The sequence below is a fragment of the Electrona antarctica genome (assembly GCF_951216825.1).
Source record: "Electrona antarctica genome assembly, chromosome: 18".
Lineage (NCBI taxonomy): Eukaryota > Metazoa > Chordata > Actinopteri > Myctophiformes > Myctophidae > Electrona > Electrona antarctica.
The window spans coordinates 8,821,104-8,838,410 of NC_136799.1; the positions used below are offsets into that span (position 1 = coordinate 8,821,104).

Below are 17,307 nucleotides of genomic sequence, written 5' to 3' on the forward strand. Positions count from 1 at the left end.
GACTCCCGTGAGTCCCCATCTGTAAAGCAATCCAGTGACTTTCATTGGTACAGGGCTGAGCATGGATCAAATTGTAAATAACATACCGGTAATTAATTCTTTCAATGGACTAAAATATTGTATTAGTTTTATTTGATGGGCCCTTCCTGCCCTGTCATTTGGCCTTTGTACCCTCAGAAATGGAACTTCCAGGCCTAGTTGTAGGATAATTAGACTCTGACAGTCCCTTCATTTGGTCTCAACACTATTAGCCTCAGTTGGAGAGCATGTGTGTGTGAAAGTGTATGTAGATAATGTTACAGTAGGTGTGTGGGTGCATATTTGTGTTGTGTAGCCCATTGGTTCCCAACCTTTTTATACTGAAGTACCAGCTCAGAAGATATTTGGCTCTCCAAGTACCACCATAATAACTGATGTTAAAATACAGGAGCGTAGACCTGCCCCTTTTGTTCCATTCCTAAGTCAATAATGCTGTAGCCTCGGAAACCCAGACGTTTTTATTTCCAGGGAGAAAAAATGCTGCTGCTCTGACAAAACTCTGCACAGCTGATAACTCTGCACAGCTGATAACTCTGCACAACTGATATTCCGAATGTGATTAATCTGTTCTCAAATCTTCTATTAACGGCTATGCTACGGCTATGCTGTCATGCTCATTCCAGCATGGCTGGATAGCCTATTTCAACCAATTGCTTGGTCAGAACTTAAGAACTACCTGTAGTAATTTAAATATTTCATTCCACTTCTGTTCTTTTTTGGGGCGTCTCCTCTGTGTACCACCAGTGGCACTAGTACCAGTGGTTGGGAGCCTCTGGTGTAGCCTATGTGGGTGAGGACTGGGGACACAAACATTGGTTATGGTTCTTGGGGCGGGCCGTTGTGTTGCATAGGCTGCCTACAGAGTACAGACCCCCTGGACCCCACTAGGATGGGTGATTTGATTGGCTGAGCAAAGTACATATTGAAGCTAAAAGTGAGGGCAGAAAATGAGATGATGTATGTCATGATAAGAGCGCCCCTCACTTCAATTCTAGAGGAAGTGTTACGCATGAGGATCTCACTTAGCCTGGCTAGATCTCACTGCCTGCAATAGCTATGTATTGTAAGCATGACTGTGCTAAAACCTTCCAACTTTGATACAATGATGCCACCATGTGGACATTGTGGAGAAGGCAGCTCATTGTCAACACGTTACTCTGCCTGTAGTTTACAGGTATGAAGTGTATTGGCTTATCTTTAATAAGTTTAGATCCTCATTTAGAATCCTGATTCCATTTGCTAGTAGTGTCCCATGAACATAATGGCTGATATCAATAGTGTAGTCTACTGATTTATAGGTTTATGGCAAGTACATTTAACCTGAGAAAGTTCATGTATTCTGACATGTCACTGGTAAGATGGGTTGTCTTGTCTAATTGCCAAATATAGCTCAACAATAATAGATGAATTTCATGTTTCATGGGATGAAATTGCAATACTTCATACTATCAGGGTTCCCACACATTTTTACCAATGAATTTCCAAAACTTCCAGAATATTAACCCAATGTTGAGGCATATAACAATCATGCCGCAATCTTCCTCATAAATGTGCAATGCCCACAGACAGGCAGTGTAGCAAAAATAAAGCATAGAATGCTATTCTATTCCAAAAGTTGAGCCAAATGTTTAGCTACACCCATCCCAGGGCATAGGATCACGCTGCAGCACGCTGTGAGCTTGTAGTTGTTATTTGTCACACATTAGGCTGCAATCACGCTGGATAATAACGACTGGTTACATTTCGTATATTTACGTTTTGGAATGAGTAAAAAAAAAAAAACATTCCAAACCTTTCCAAAATATTTCTAGAAATGTTAATTGTCTTGAGTAAACTGCATTGCAGTACAACACATGTATTTGGTATTTAGCACATACATTGCATCATGCCAACACAATTCTCCTTAGTATCGTTTGTTCAGCAGGTTACAAATAGGACAGAAACAAGCTTCATATAAATATCTTTATTAAAATCTCAGGCACAAGACGATGATACACCAAGAGAGAAAAAAAAAAAAAAAAAAACATCCCACCTGAGTAAAACCTTCAAGTCTTCTTCTCACCTAAGTCTTTTACGTCTGAAAATAAACACCTACCCTGAAATCGAGACAATCTCTGGTATATATACAGTATATACACAAGCTATGTTACAATATTTAGGGTCCATACTCCATATGATCTTAGCAGTGGTTTGGGAGGTAGAGTGGTTGCCTGGGCGTTCGATGCCCGGCTCCTCCTAGCTTCATGTTGAACTCTTCTTCAAAAACCCCTTCCCAGAAACCCTAACTTAACTGAACCTGGAACTGCTCCAGGAGTGCAGGTTTTGGTCCCCGGGGGGGCAGGTTGGGCCCCGATGAGCAGCGTGCCGGCTGTGTCTGTGTGTGTGAATCTGTGAATGTAGTAACGCACATTGTAAAGCGCTTTGGATAAAGGCGCTGTTGAACTGCAGAACAAGCATTACCATCTTGCTACACTATCTAGTGAGTGTGTGCGACAGGGAGATTTTGCCTGTCGCTCTGACTTGGACCCAGTGTCCGTAAGGCTTCCTGCTGCCGACGATATCCATTCGGGACGTTACCTTAGGGCAGTTTGGAGCTACGGTTGGCTTAGCCACAGAGTTCTGAGGAAACAAGAGAATCACGTATGAGAATCAAACATTTAACAAAAATGCCCAACATTCTGAACGTTGTCTTCCACAGCACTGGTACTCACATTAACGCTGAAAGAGATGATCCTCCGTTTTGGGGACATTCTTGGGCTGGCATCGTCCTCGTCGGACTCGTCAGTGCTCTGTTTAAAAAAAAGACAGAGACCAAAACCAGTTAGAGGGGAGCAGAAAACTAAAGACGGATTGAGCGTTAGCAGTTTGTGAAGCGTGGTTAGACTAATATGTATGTCTATGTCAATCCATTGTTCTCTACAAGTGTTAGCTTCCACAAACTGCAGCTCTCATGCATACAACCCCAATCCCCCCCAACCATTATATGATGGCAGCCAAAGTTTAAGCTCACACATAACATGAGGGATACAACTTTGGAACAACCAAAAGTATTAAAATAAAAAAAGATTATCTCTTCTCTGGTGATGTTGATGCTGGTTTTCAGCAGCACACGCCTTGTGTACCAACTTATCTTGGCATACGGACGGAGAGACTCAGGGACTTCTTCATCTGTTTTAGCTCTCAGTCACTATAATGCAGTCCACACGCCCTGCGATCCTTCAGCAAGTGGAAGATTCTGCTAAATAACAACGATCCATTTTCAACGGCAAGCACACATTTTCCCATTTGTCAAATGTATCAATTATGCCTTGCCTATGCATGTCAACTTGTCAAAAGACTATGTGAAGTGTGTACCAATGTAATACAAAATATATGAATTGGTCAAGAGACTGGTGTGTTACCAATGTGATACAGAATATAATATGAATTGCAAACATGTGGCCTACATCTATAAGAGGAATTAGCATTGATAACAAGAAATGTGTGAAATTGTGAGAAATGTTGATACATGTTCTAGTGTTTGAAAAGCAATCTTCTACCTTATGAATACTAAAAGGGCATTGTGAACAGTGACAACATCATCAATAATTGACCTTTCACGCAAACAATGGCTTCACCCATGTCACATGACTGGCACTCTTATTCTCCTAATCCCAGGTGCTGATGAGCGATCTAAGAAGACAAGATATAGATACAAAACAGAGCATGTGTGTTCCCTCGCGGGTCCAAGGGTTCACTCATCACAAGCAAATGCATACAGAGAACGCAAGACCTTATCAGCAGACAGTTACAGACAGCAGGGGTATGTGTGGTGGCCTAGATTGTGTTGGCTTCGGTTTCTAGTTCAACAATAGTCCTGACAGCTGGGAGCCACTTTGGTTATAGGACCGAAATGTACTTTTCATTAAATTCTAAAAAGTGCTACGGAGTGTTATGGTTGTGTAAAACAAACCAATTACAAACCTGCTTTAAAAAAAAAGAAAAAACTGTATAGCTTATACTAAAATATATAGAAGTCAAAATAAGAATTTTAGGCCCATTTATTTTTTAAATGGAAATCTATCATTAAAATGAAACTGCAGTTTGTTGCTGAAATCACTTCAATATAATTTGATGGTGTATTTCAAGTAAGCTCCCCAAAAACTAAAAAGTACTTCCTGAAATCACTTCAAAATAACCTGAATCTGATGGTGTAAGTAAACTTCCCCCAAAACAAAAATGTACTTACTTCCAGTCCTTAAAAAAACAAAAACAAAAAAAAGGCATTGTATATGATTAGAAGAAGAGCGGGTGTGTCTGTGTGGTGCTGTGTTAATATTCTGTGACTCTAATGAAACCCACCTGTGAGCGAGTCCTTTCATGGACAGGTTCTGGTCTCACCCGTTCCTCACGTTCAGGTTCTGGCGTGGACGAGCGGGAGTCCCGGTCCTCCAGGATGGGCCTGACGCTCTCTGGGAGCTCCAACGTCTCCACCCTGAGGATCTCTACGGCGTTGGCTGACGCACTTCTGAGGAGTTCTCTCTTTGCTGAAGAAGAAGGCATAAAAAAATAAATAAAAGGAAATCAGTCACCACATTCCTCCTAAGGTCTTTTAATCCATTGAGAACTGAGGACGCATCAGTGTCACAGAATAGCTTTTAACCACTTTTAACCATTATTTTAAACTTAGTTGTTGAAAAAAATAGCAGATCTACAATAGCTTGTAGATCAAGCTCATAGCAACTTGTAGATCAGCTTTTGAAAATGTGGCACAAATCCTTGAATATATATATATATTCTTTCACAGCAAACTTTTTTAACTCAATTATTTGCTTCTGGGAGGTCCCTGGAACAAAATATTTTCAGATGGGGGTCCGCAGCAAAATACAGATAATTCTGGGGGTCTTTCACATTTGAGCACCACTGAGTCTTAGGTCTCAACGGGTTAATGCTTTCAATCCCGATAATAAAACCTGTAAACAGCCGAGTCGACAGACTTCAGCGGTCAGTCATTGACACCGTGGATTAATGATTAATCCCATCACTTCTTACCATCTACACTCAAGCGGACGGAGCGGCCTGAAGACCTGGACCTGGAGCGGTTGCTTCTGGAAGGAGACTGGGATGTCTTGACGACCACCAACCTCCTGCTGCTGCTGCTGCTGTGGTGGTGGTGGTGGTGTCTCTTCTGGCTGTCGGACCGGCGGCGCGTGGACCGGTCAGTCGAAGGGCTGTAGGAGCGAGAGCGGGCCCTGTAGTGGCGCGGCGGGGAGCGCCGGCGGTGTCCTCCTCCGTGGCGCCGGCTGTGCCTGCTGTAGTGGTCGTCGCAGCGGCAACGGTCGGCCGGCCTGTGGCAGCGCGGGTGAGAGCGGGACCTGCAAATATGTCACATTTTAGTCACCTGGAATGTTTTAGTGTTAGGTTAGTCGACTAAATCTACAGTTGATGTAGTCAATTCCTAACATTTTAGTCTAGTTTTTATTCGTTGACAAAATATATTTAGTCATCATAGCATAGTTTATTTAGCTTCCATCGGTGAAAAAAAAACGGTAGTCAACTTTTTTTTGTGCCATAGACGAAATTTACACTGACCTGGGGCGGTCTGCACGGGAGACGCCGTTGCTGCTGGCCGAGGAAGATGAAGACGAAGAGGACCTGTGGTGCCTCCTGTGGTGGGCGGCCCGGCGCGAGGAGCGAGCTTTAATCTCCCCGGAGCCAGTTGACCTGGTGGTGTCCTCCTGGAAGCTGGAGCGCGAGTCCTGGTCAAAGATCACCTCGATGCCATCGGTCAGACGAGCACGGGCCATGGCGGTCGTCATCTTGGTCGACTAAAGGTGGGGGGAGATAAATCATGTTACGGCATGAAGTCGAGTTAAATGCCAGGAGATATTACCACAGTGAAAGCCTAAATTATAGTCATCACTACAATATAATTTGCTCACAATGTAGTGAGGTTTTATTTAGTCATATTCTTCTATAGGACCGTGTAATGACGATTTCTTGTATCAGCAGGGAGCTGTCAAAGGGCTGGTGCAAAGAGGCTCCTTGATGGTGTAGTTTAGGGGAGGGAGTCGAATGGCTTGAGTCCGGTATCTTAGTTCGGGTTTTATATTGCTTGAAGTATATTATATTATTGAGCTTCTTTCTATTGCTTCTTCTTCTTCTTACTCTGACTGACACTTAGTCTGTCTTGTGACTGGTAGATCTGTGCCACACTTTATAGGGTGACATGCTCCTTTTATATACTGTGGTGACATGACGTCGTGGCCTGACGTCACGCCACTGACCGTTTCCGTGACAGCAGACCGCTTCCCAAACAATGGGTTGGCCGGGACCCATTTGTGGGTCGCTGACCAATTTAGTTACAAACCAATTCAAAAGTTTTTCGAAAAAGCAATACGTTTAAGTAGTGAAAATAGCTGATCTACATCAGAGGCTCAGAGCCTTGTATTAAATGACAAGCTCACAGCTAAATATAAAAGCTACATATAAAAGCCAGCATAGCGTAGTTTGACCGTTTTGACTTGTGCTTTCGTCTGAATAAATGTACCCAGTCTGCATACTGTGAATTTGTGAAATAAAAACTTCAATCAATCAAGCATGAGATAACGGCCTGGCCTTAATACATAAGGCATGCTGCCCCCAGTCGGTGGCAACAGTGTGTAACTACAGCTTGCTGACTGGTCAGACTGGAGTGGAAATTTCCAGAACGAGGACCGTCTGAGGCTGAACGAGGAAGTAGGCCTCAGTTCAAAAAACACGTTCGACGAGTAGAAAACTATGATAAACACTGCATTATTTGCCAGGAAAAACACCACTTAATACGATACATACAAATCACACGGATATAGATTAGCCTACATTATTAAACAACCGACTGTTTTCCTATAACTGTTACTTTGCAAATAATAATTACGTAATAACGTTTACTCACCAGTGTAATCAACGGTTGATTCAGATGGCTAGTAAAAGAGATATATTCGAATTCTTCTGAAAGAGCGATGTATAATCAGAACGAGTACAATCGAAAGACGGATCAACAAAAATCGAGCGTTAAGTTATAGTTGTTTAGGTTTACAGCTAAATGTTCTTCGAAATGCGGCTGTGCTATTGTTGTCCGTTGTTCTCCGTTGTGTGGTCGTCGTGGAAATGATGAAGTCACTCGAGGCGGACGTTGCTTTATCGTCACTGTGGAAAATTCCACTGGCTTAAAAAACAACCCGGCTGTTCGCGAGGTTCACACTGGCGCGACATTTGCGCATGCCACTTGTTGCTGGGTGGCGATAGCGTCGTGTTTGTTAGGTGTAATAATTGTGTAATTAGCCTACTGTTATTAGTCAACACATATGTGACAATTGGCAGGAAAATACATGTAATTTAACAGATAACGTCGCATCATTATACAGCCTTATTCTGATTCAAATCCCTATGTTATATTTCGTAGATGAAATTAATTTATTTTAAATGAATTAATTAATTAATTTATTTATTAAGTATTTTTTTCTGGGATAGTTTTTGTATTCTATTCTATGGACATTCATTTAATGCGAAAATACAATTATTGTGATACGATAGTAAAGATACATATGGATAGAGTTACGTTGTCTTTTGTTAAAATAAACCGTTATCACTTCGGTCTGTGTCGTTTTTTGTTATAAGATTAGAGAGTTCTGCTTTTATATTTTACTATTATTTGTATATATCTTTTTTAATACTGTTTTTATTCGACATTTTGTACCATGAAAAATTACATCAGATTATGAAAAAATGCAAATGTTATATATGATACCCAAAAAACAGCTACACTATTATTTTGAGATTGGATTGTTCCATTCATTTATTGATTGAGTGCATACTTTATTGACAGTTTGCAAATAGTACAGAGCTACGATTTTACAATGACTGTTAAAAATAACACAAAAATCCCGAGGTCTTATTGTTTCCATTGTCTTGTGAGAGTGAGACATTTAAAGACATATAGCCTATAATAATTAATTGTAATCAACCCTATAATGAACGTATGACGAACTGAAGTAGATGATATGTAGTGGTGTTGCCCTTTAAAAACTGTCGGGAGCCTTATCGCGAGATCGTATGTAATCGCTGTCCCCTGCCCCCTGTCAATAGTTTGCTGCTGCACTTGAGGAAGCTTCTGAAATTCACATTTCTTCTCTGTTTGTACATTCCTCCACGTCGAATTGCGATGGATCTTCTAGCAGATTTGCCTCCCAGCTACGGATATGTCATATTAACGTATCTATACAGTTGGGTCATGTTGAGCTATCTTGGGATTAAGGTCGGGGGTGCCAGAAAGAAGTACAATGTCCAGGTAAGCCATCAGTTTTCCTATTCAGCTCGACTAAAGTTTGCTCGTTTTGCTGGTTTGCAGTCGGATTTTAATGTATCTATGGCTGCCAATTCAGAATACAGGAACAGCTTATATATTAATTGCTTTTTATGTGTCCGTTATCTTTGTAGTATCCCACAATGTACAGTGACAAGGATCAGGTGTTCAACTGCATCCAGAGAGCACACCAGAACACCCTGGAGGTCTACCCACAGTGGCTGGTCTTCCAAACCATTGCAGCTCTTGCCTATCCGGTATGTAAAATATGCACGAGATAAACACAGTCAAATCTTAAGTGTTAATTTTAATTCTGAGAGTGTACCATTTTTGCTGTGTAGGCTACCTCTTGGTTTCTATAGTCATTTCAAATCATCAAGTTTGTTGTTTTCATACATGTTAAATAATCTCTGCTGTCGGGCAGAAACCAGCAGAAACCAGTTCCAAAATATTAACTTTTCGGGAAATGGAGAGTGGGTGGAAAAAGAGAAAGAAAAACATCAATACTGCCTCATCAAAGTTGGTATTGGTGACTGACTTTAGAAGGTTTTGAAGGTTTAGTCATATATTGAGTTAGGGTTTAGTCAGAAGCGCTTTTTAATACATTAATACATTTCATTTGTTCAATATTTGTAAAATCCACACACAGACTTAAAGGGTGTTCAATAGCACTGATTTATAAAACATAATTTAAATAGTAATAAGTTGAAAGAGATAGTTGCATGTTTCTTCCCGACACTGGCGATATCTTAAAGAATGTGAGCGATGAGGGAGCGGACGGTAAGCCATGATCTTTGGCATAAATACTGAACAGATAACAGATAATCAAGGCTAAGGGTCAAGCTCGGAAAGCACTAGTTGTCACAGTGACATGGCATCTTTTCAGCCAATTTAAGAATTTTACAGATGAAATGCTCGCATCCAGAGATCAAGATCAAGATCACAGTAAATGGTAACCTCGTTCCAGGTTTTATCTTCATCTCAGTCATGAGGACATAAACCTATGAGAACTATTCTTACAGGAAGTACAGGGCTGCTATGTGGTACAGCCAGTGTTGCCAGATTTCAAGAGGAAAAACAAGCAACCAGGTCTAAAAACAAGCAACCAGGTCTATTAAAAAAAGCCAAAAAAATAAATTAGAGTTGCTTTACTAACGTTAGTTACAGTCAGAGAGTCAGTCAACCACTCCAACCTAAGTCAAACAAGCTACCCTTCAGGAATTCGTCACCGGTCACAACGCGAAACAATCTGTAAATCTCGGCATGCGTTGGCTACAGCGCTTTTGATGCAGATGTGTGAACAATGATGCCCTATACTTCATCATTTGTCTTTCAGTTGTCATGTCTGTGTCTTTCATCTTTATTTTATGACATAAATCATCTAGCCAATAAAGTATTCTATTCTGTTCTTTTCAAAATAAAATAAAAAATCATGTCACTAGCTTCCATTGAAAATGAATGGTAGCCTGTGTCTTTGTCGCTATCAAGTGACTGTGAACGCAGCAGTGTGAAGAGCATTTCTTGTACACACTGCCAGTAGGCTACAGAAGTACTTCCACAAATGTGTTCCCATATAGGCTATATATTTGTTTATACTTTTTGAAATATTTAACTTGAATTAATTTAATGTTTTGACCGTCTCAGTTAACAGCAGCTGTGCTGGGGGCCATCTGGGTGACCAGCAGGTTCTCATATGCCTGGGGCTACTATACAGGAGGTAAGTTCATTACTCAAACATCAGCACTTTTATTTGTGATGTAATAATGCTTTATCACCTTTTTTCATGGAATATAGAATATAATTCACACTTTAGATTAATAATAATAAACAGTTATTTTTTGTGAGTGAATACAGCATGGCTGATATTGTGTTTTGTTGGAAGTTAGTCTTATTATTCAGTTTTTTGTTTCGTTTTGATTCCCAGATCCAGCCAAGAGGATGAACGGTGCCTACGGCTACATTGGATACTTGGGAGTCATCGGCGTCTCCATACGCGTGGCCCTGCAGTTGCTTGGAGTCTTTTAACCACTTAAAACCCGAGGCCCATTCCACATAATCGTCTCTGTTGGGTAGAAAACTGTTACTTTTCAGGATTCAAATTCAACAGCAGCAAAAGTGCTGCATTTCAAGCTTGTGGATCCGCTACTTTTGATGATTTTGTGTGACGCTGTATGAGCAAGTACTACAAGTAGGGCATTCATTTACAAAAAAGAAAAGTTAGAAGAGATTTCTTCCCAACGGCAACGTTCTAAATGCTAAGGTTTTTCTGGAAAAAAACGTAGCTAAAATGACACGAATGCTTTCCCTGTTTTAATGGGTTAACCACTCAAAGTTTAAACCCTATTAGTTGGCGGGGTTCTGGCTTTGGTCTTATCTCTTTTACCCCTCTAAAAACCAAATATCTTCGCAGAAAATAAACATTCTACATGTAGTTGTATCTTTTATTATTGCTGAATATTCCCTCCCAGGAATAGGCAAGCTATAAGGTTCATGTGTTAAATTGATTGAAATCTGGTTTTGCTACAAAATTGAGATTTTTTTGGATGGTATTTGAGACAAAATTGAGATTTTTAGATGGTATTTGTGACATGCTCTTACATGTATGTGCAAGTGAAATGTTGAGGTAGACTCCATCAGGGCGTGCTAATAATGCCCAAGTGAAGGTATAATGCTATATGGTAATAACATTGAGGAATTTGATCTGTTTTGGCAGATATGCCAAAACATTGAACCACTGGAGATGTACAAATGCTGTAAATGCTTTTTTATATCATACAAAATCAAATGTGAAGCAAAATGTATTTAGTGAGTTGCTACTCTTGCTTTGTTGATGACCACTAACTTTGATGTGTCTTTCTGTTTTTACAATGTCCATTTCAGTTATTAAACAACACATGAATTGCAATAAACAAGGCATTGAGCGAGCATTTACCTATATAACCAATTGAATGTATGTTCACATTTATAATCTTTCTTTGTAACAGAGCTATATAGAGTGATTGTAAGCATTCCAGCAGCAGCATCAAGTAGGCTACCATGTGACTCACACATGAGCTCTGGCAAATCTGTTAGTTAAGCCTATACCAAATGGCTTGTTCAATATGTACAAAAAAATACAATAAACTAAATCTTGACTGATATCTTCCAAACGACTAATATTTTATGTACAACCTGACCTGATTATAAATGGTCATAACCTTGGAATTATGTTTATGCATGTTTGTAAAAAGAAATAAGGGAATGTAAAATAAAAATAAAGAGTGGCTGTTGTTATAGTCACTTTTGTCACTCTAGTGTTAACATAGTTCAATTATTGAACTATATTGAACTTCAATGCGTATATCCATCTATTTTGCTTTCATTGTTCAACCACAAAAGCTGTTACGCCGGAATTCGTGGCTCGTCGATTTATTTGACGCCAGATGATGCAGTTTTGCTATTTTCACGCTGGTTCCCTCTGAAAAGATTGTTTTGGTCTGCTTTGTTTACAATACCAGCCTTCGCATAGATCTGGAATGTAGTTGTTGCGGAAAAATAACCCTCATTTTGACAATTATTGGAGTTACTGAAATCGATAGGCCACTGATATCGTTGCAACAGACCTCCCAACATCAACTGGGTGTGGAGGGACTGCGCATGTGCATGACCGAATAGAGCTCTCTCGGAAGCAAAGTAGAGCGTCCAGGGGGTCTACATCAAAAAACCGCACAGAAAAGGTAATATTACCATACAATATGAAATGTCATTACTGTAATAATGTCCAGGTGGACATTTTGGTGTGTTAACGAGGTTGTCTTTTGAGTTAAACCGTGATTCGATGCGATACGCAACAACATGAAGGAACCTCCAAGGAAATGCTTTTAATGCCAGAGCCCTGAACAAAAGACTCCGACGTTGAAGCCCTCTTTTATCAGGCGTCACTTCGTCGTTTGTTGTGACACTTATAAGATGAACACTTTAAAGTCTTTGGTATGAAATGAAAGTTCAATAGGGGTGTTATTTATTATGAAAATTGTGATTTTTACACGATTGTTGGTTTGTGTATAAGCCAGAGATTGTTTCATCGGCGTCGTTATTGCACCGCATTTACGCATAAGGATACAGCGAAATCGAAACAACAGGAGACATTCTAGGGCTAAATCGAAACAGGTTTTTATTTGGCTGTCTCGTGTTAATTTCCATCATTTGCTATTTGCTGGTGTTGGAATATGGAATATATAATATGGTGAATTATCTATGACCAACAGATATTACATTTTAGTATTTGCATAATCTTTTTTCATACTGTCTTTTATTGATTGGTTAATTTGGTTGAATACTTTATTATACAGAAATGTAAACATCACAAGCCAGAGGTACAGTCAGACATTTAGGGCTAAAGCCTAAGGAAGGATAACACAAAAAGTCCTGGGGACTTGTTGTTTCCATTGTGGTCCTGTGTATTCAATTCATCAACATAGCATAAAAAATAACACCAAAATACAATATTATCAACACATATAAAACACTATGTACAGAGTAGCGAGGGGGGGAGGGGACAACAATGTATGAGTGAGTGAATGCCATCACCTCTACTCTATGGGGGAGGTGAGTTTAGTTTAAACCCTCCTGAAAGATGGCTTTTGTGTGTCAGCGTGTTTAAGACAGTTAACTTGAACCCTAACCTCAGAGACCACGGGCATTTTAACTTGAACCCTAGCCTCTGTCCTCTTTCATCAGTCATGTCAGGATTCCTGGACGGAATACGGTGTGGAGACTGTGAGTGCAATGTGGACTGGGGCGAGAGGAGGAACACCATCGCATCGATAGCAGCTGGAGTTCTGGTATGTTGTCAATTTTTTTAATTATAATTTTACCCCAATTATAGTCTGTGGTGGTTTGCCATTGTTTGTAATCATCATACTAATCAATACAACAGACTGACAACATGTCAAAGTCCTATTTGAGGGTAATTTATTAAGTAACCAATTCCAGCTATTTAGATGTACAATTTGGGAATTTAACAGCTGTGCTTATCCAGAGAGAATCATGTTACGTTCTCACTGGCAGCTACAACAATAACGGTCTACTCATTCTATTCATTTTCAATGGAAGCCAGCTGCTACAAAGGCTACAAGTCCTACAATAGCTACAATAGAGCTCTACAAATAAGTTGAGCTGGCTTCAACTTCAGATAGGGACAGATATAGTGCTTACATGTACATTCTGAGAACAGATATCCAATGCATGTTTCATAGTGTTTAAGTGGAATCTAGAAGGGCTTTTCTGAAATTAAGAGATTTCTAGAATTTCTAAATAAAAACAGTGAGGCTAAAGGTAAAGAGATCAAATTAATAGCTCAAGAAGAACACAACATATTTAGTAATTCCGTAGCACAGAAAAGTACATCAATGAAACAATAGGACAAGAAATGATTCAAAGTGGAGAGCTAGGGGTGAGGTGGAGACTGAATATGGTTGTTTTCAGACTGCTTGTTTACCTGTTGACTACTTGTTGAAGTACAGGGTGTCCACGATAGTATTCAATTACCCTATTGTGCTGAATACAAGACTACGTTTTTTTCAATGGATATATCCTAAAAAACTGGGTCGTATTACAATCTTTTTCCGCAAATGAGTCTTGAAAAATGGGGGTCGTCTTATATTCGGCACAATACAGTATTACGAAGTTATTACATTTATTTATGTAAATAAAATTCAAATTCGCATTTAGCAATACAATGGAGTTGTCGGATCTCCAGAGTGCTGGTTCTCAGGTAATGAATAGCTACTATGAGTCGATCTAGTATCCAGGTGACAAATACACTGGGCGCGGTCCCACTCCCCGGGCATGGTACTTCATAAACAATAGATGTTTTCACCTCATGTAAACTAGCGGTATCAGGAGTGACGACCGTCGATCAACATCGATTCATTCATGTCATTTCAGTTCTTCACCGGGTGGTGGATCATCATCGACGCAGCGGTGAAGTATCCGGATGAGACGCAATTCCATCATGCTTATCACACGTGCGGAGTCATCGCTACGGTGGCCTTTCTCATGTGAGTCATTTTACAGTATGAATATCCTTTAACCGTCCCTATTTTTGACAAGGCACTACTGGCGAAAATGCCCCCCCCCCCCCCCCCCGCCCACCACCCACCATGATTCAGTCTGAGTACCCTAGCCTACACATTTGTGTATTGGCCTCTCTATGAGCACCGCCTCTCTACTCTGTCTGTCTGCTCTGTGCCCGACGTGTGTGAATGGCCTTTTTGCACTGAATGCAACACCAGGTGAAACCCATAAACTGCTTGGTGTGCTAGAACAATAGAAGAGAAACTACCCGTTTTGCATAGACACTGACTTGCATCAACTCGTCCGTGTGTAGCTGCTAGCCTGCTACGCGCTGCGGACAGAGATACCAGAGAGGAGTGGTTGAAAAATGAATGAGCCAAAGCAAGTGCATTTTTTTACGGGAAATTATTAGTTTCTGGGCATTTAAAGAACATTCTTGGGATTTGACACCCTCCTTAAAGGGGCATTCCACTCATTTTCAACATTTTACTATGTCATTAATGTACCTTAGAGCTGTTGTGTGGAAATTTTAAAAAAAGTCCCCCCATTCTGTGTTTCCTAGAACTGGAGATCTGAAAAAAATCATTAAAATGGTGAAACACATCTTGATGATGTCATAAAGATGTGTTTCACCATGTTAATGATCTTTTTCATAATTACAGTTCTAGGAAACACAAAATGGGGGGACTTTTTTATTATTTCCACACAACAGCTCTAAGGTACATTAATGACATAGTAAAATGTTGAAAATGGGTGGTTTTCCCCTTTAAGTAGAATACCAGATCTGTGAATGTGTAAAGGTTATTGAAATGTTACATTTTGGGTTTAAAATAATAGAAACAAGTTTCTCTCCCAGTGTGACACCACAAGTTAACCAGCAACCTGGCCCATGTTTAGGCTATTTACACTGACGCACCATTGCAAAGTGATGATGTTACTGTTGTTTAGACTAGAAAGGGGTGCTTCAGGTGTTCAAGAGAAAATCACGGTATATTTATAACACAGCTCTCCTACAGATGCAAAATCTCCATCTCTTTTTAACTTCGCAAAATTGTAGCAGCTTCTCTCAAGCTTTATTTTATAATCAAATTGAAAGTTTCCATTGAGTTTTGTAACTCAACTTGTTCTTCCCTTATATAGACAGTCAGACAATTGCACTTACATTTACAATCTAGGCATTCTTGGTCTTCACCAGAGTCACTTATAACGTTTTTATGGTTTTGTATAAATTGTTCTTTTGTGTTTCTGTCTAGGATAAATGCTGTTTCGAATGGCCAAGTAAGAGGAGACAGCTACAGCGAAGGCTGCATAGGGCAGACAGGTATGTGTCTACACTACAGTCAACTTTGTTGTCGAGCTCATGCACAAATATAGGAACGTTAACATTGAATACATTAGATTTAATAAGCTATGAGAGATGTTTAGGTAGACGTGAATGGATACTGCATCAATAAGGAATCCTTTAATTATAGCATTTTACGTTTGTATGTGTGCAGGTGCTCGCATTTGGCTGTTCATCGGCTTCATGCTGGCTTTCGGCTCCCTCATCGCCTCCATGTGGATCCTGTTTGGAGGCTTCGTAGTGCCTCGTAAGTCCTGCATGTCTATTTTAGTTTACATAGTCAATTCATATGTTCAATTAATCTACGTGATTCATTTTAGCTTGTAGATCTGCTGTTGTCGCCTCAATTTTACCCCATACTAGAGATGCTAGGTTTCATGTGGTTAGAGATTTTACACAATTGAATGTAATACACAGTCATGTGCAGATCCCTTTCTCCATCTCTTACAGAAAAGCCTGTCGTGTACCCTGGTATTGCTATTTTCTTCCAAAATGCTTTCATTTTCTTCGGGTAAGTTGATGGTTCGCAAACAGTTTATATTTGCCACTGATCAAGTTGTTGCTGTAATTAAAACCTGTATGGTGCTTCATTATATTATGTAACAGCACATCCACTTTTCTCCTTTAGGGGTTTGGTGTTCAAGTTTGGAAGGACAGAGGACCTGTGGCAGTGATGGACTTTGTGTGTGTGTTTGCCTGTCCGTTGTTATACTCTCTGCTTTCTATATTGTAAAAGACAATATGCTTTAGTGTTTGTTTATATATAAAGACATTTTTTTAGCTTTCAGATTAACATATGTACATTATAATTTATATATCTCGCTGTACAAAGGCTTAATTCAGAACATTCGAAGCACAATTTACCATGATTGATACCTTGAAAGCCACCGTTCCTTTTTTATGTACCTTTCCAAATATGACATAGCTTGCCGTATGTCTCTCTGCAGTCCAGAGTTAACCACTCCAAATAAGTGTATCTGTAATATCTGCTTAGAATGGTTTACAATTACATCTTTGAAATCGTGTGTCTTGGGAGTCTAAAGGTCTTTCCTATGGAGAGTATGTCTGCATACTCGATTGGATCCGCAGGGATCGCGCTAACATGCTCCTCGTTTGAATAGACACATTTCTACACGCTGTGCAGAAGAAAAGTTCAACACGTTTCAACTCTGGCATATACCGTGAACTGTTCACCCTTTTTTTGTCCATACATAGTGCGTAATGAATACTGAGTAATGTTACTCCATCAGTTGAAACTGCGCTTGGATGGGAATTGTCTAAGACTCTAAGTCGTTGAGGTACAGTAACAGTACAAGCTTTCAGTGAGAGCAACGTGTCATGAATAATACTGTATGAAAATGATATATTTACTGAATGTAACGATATGGGATGAGGCTGTTTTTATTTCTCTCTCTGAGATAACAGTGTGGGATCTTCAACCTGGCAGTCATGAAGATGTATTGTTGATGGTTGATCTAACATGTACTGATGAACTGAGATAAAAGGAATGTTTGACAGTTGTGCTACATTATTTGAGTGTATCCTC

At 39.9% G+C, this 17,307-nt stretch overlaps 3 protein-coding genes across 5 annotated transcripts; 2 read left to right on the forward strand and 1 right to left on the reverse strand.

Annotated features, from left to right (window-relative positions):
* Positions 1-1,987: 1,987 nt before the first annotated feature.
* Positions 1,988-7,190, reverse strand: rsrp1 (arginine/serine-rich protein 1). 3 transcript variants are annotated; one of them, XM_079528778.1, is made up of 6 exons: positions 6,953-7,190; positions 5,611-5,846; positions 5,071-5,393; positions 4,381-4,565; positions 2,751-2,828; positions 1,988-2,658 (listed from the first exon to the last, which is right to left on the reverse strand). In XM_079528778.1, the coding sequence occupies exons 2-6, from the start codon at positions 5,835-5,837 to the stop codon at positions 2,512-2,514; spliced, it is 960 nt and encodes a 319-aa protein (XP_079384904.1). In that variant the 5' UTR covers positions 5,838-5,846; positions 6,953-7,190; the 3' UTR covers positions 1,988-2,511. The 3 variants fall into 3 exon arrangements, with proteins under 3 accessions (XP_079384904.1, XP_079384906.1, XP_079384905.1); XM_079528780.1 differs by lacking the exon at positions 1,988-2,658 and adding an exon at positions 3,633-3,711 and having other exon boundaries at positions 2,786-3,274; XM_079528779.1 differs by lacking the exon at positions 1,988-2,658 and having other exon boundaries at positions 2,786-3,711.
* A 933-nt stretch (positions 7,191-8,123) lies between these two features.
* mgst3b (microsomal glutathione S-transferase 3b) lies at positions 8,124-11,620 on the forward strand. Its single transcript, XM_079527588.1, has 4 exons — positions 8,124-8,347; positions 8,497-8,619; positions 10,007-10,079; positions 10,287-11,620. The coding sequence occupies exons 1-4, from the start codon at positions 8,222-8,224 to the stop codon at positions 10,385-10,387; spliced, it is 423 nt and encodes a 140-aa protein (XP_079383714.1). The 5' UTR covers positions 8,124-8,221; the 3' UTR covers positions 10,388-11,620.
* A 346-nt stretch (positions 11,621-11,966) lies between these two features.
* Positions 11,967-17,278, forward strand: tmem50a (transmembrane protein 50A). The gene is made up of 7 exons (XM_079528175.1): positions 11,967-12,078; positions 13,082-13,185; positions 14,291-14,403; positions 15,673-15,740; positions 15,916-16,008; positions 16,212-16,272; positions 16,390-17,278. Exons 2-7 carry the CDS (start codon positions 13,084-13,086, stop codon positions 16,433-16,435), a joined length of 483 nt encoding a protein of 160 aa, XP_079384301.1. The 5' UTR covers positions 11,967-12,078; positions 13,082-13,083; the 3' UTR covers positions 16,436-17,278.
* Positions 17,279-17,307: the final 29 nt, after the last annotated feature.

Excerpts from the sequence above, each read along its gene's own strand:
- rsrp1 (XM_079528778.1), bottom strand. The coding sequence starts at position 5,837 with ATGACGACCGCCATGGCCCGTGCTCGTCTGACCGATGGCATCGAGGTG. Across the intron at positions 5,394-5,610 it reads TCCCGTGCAGACCGCCCCAG|GTCCCGCTCTCACCCGCGCT; the intron begins GTCAGTGTAAAT and ends ACATATTTGCAG. Across the intron at positions 2,829-4,380 it reads ATGAAAGGACTCGCTCACAG|AGCACTGACGAGTCCGACGA; the intron begins GTGGGTTTCATT and ends TTTTTTAAACAG.
- mgst3b (XM_079527588.1), top strand. The coding sequence starts at position 8,222 with ATGGATCTTCTAGCAGATTTGCCTCCCAGCTACGGATATGTCATATTA. Across the intron at positions 8,348-8,496 it reads GAAAGAAGTACAATGTCCAG|TATCCCACAATGTACAGTGA; the intron begins GTAAGCCATCAG and ends TTATCTTTGTAG. Across the intron at positions 8,620-10,006 it reads TTGCAGCTCTTGCCTATCCG|TTAACAGCAGCTGTGCTGGG; the intron begins GTATGTAAAATA and ends TGACCGTCTCAG.
- tmem50a (XM_079528175.1), top strand. The coding sequence starts at position 13,084 with ATGTCAGGATTCCTGGACGGAATACGGTGTGGAGACTGTGAGTGCAAT. Across the intron at positions 14,404-15,672 it reads GCTACGGTGGCCTTTCTCAT|GATAAATGCTGTTTCGAATG; the intron begins GTGAGTCATTTT and ends GTTTCTGTCTAG. Across the intron at positions 15,741-15,915 it reads AGGCTGCATAGGGCAGACAG|GTGCTCGCATTTGGCTGTTC; the intron begins GTATGTGTCTAC and ends GTATGTGTGCAG.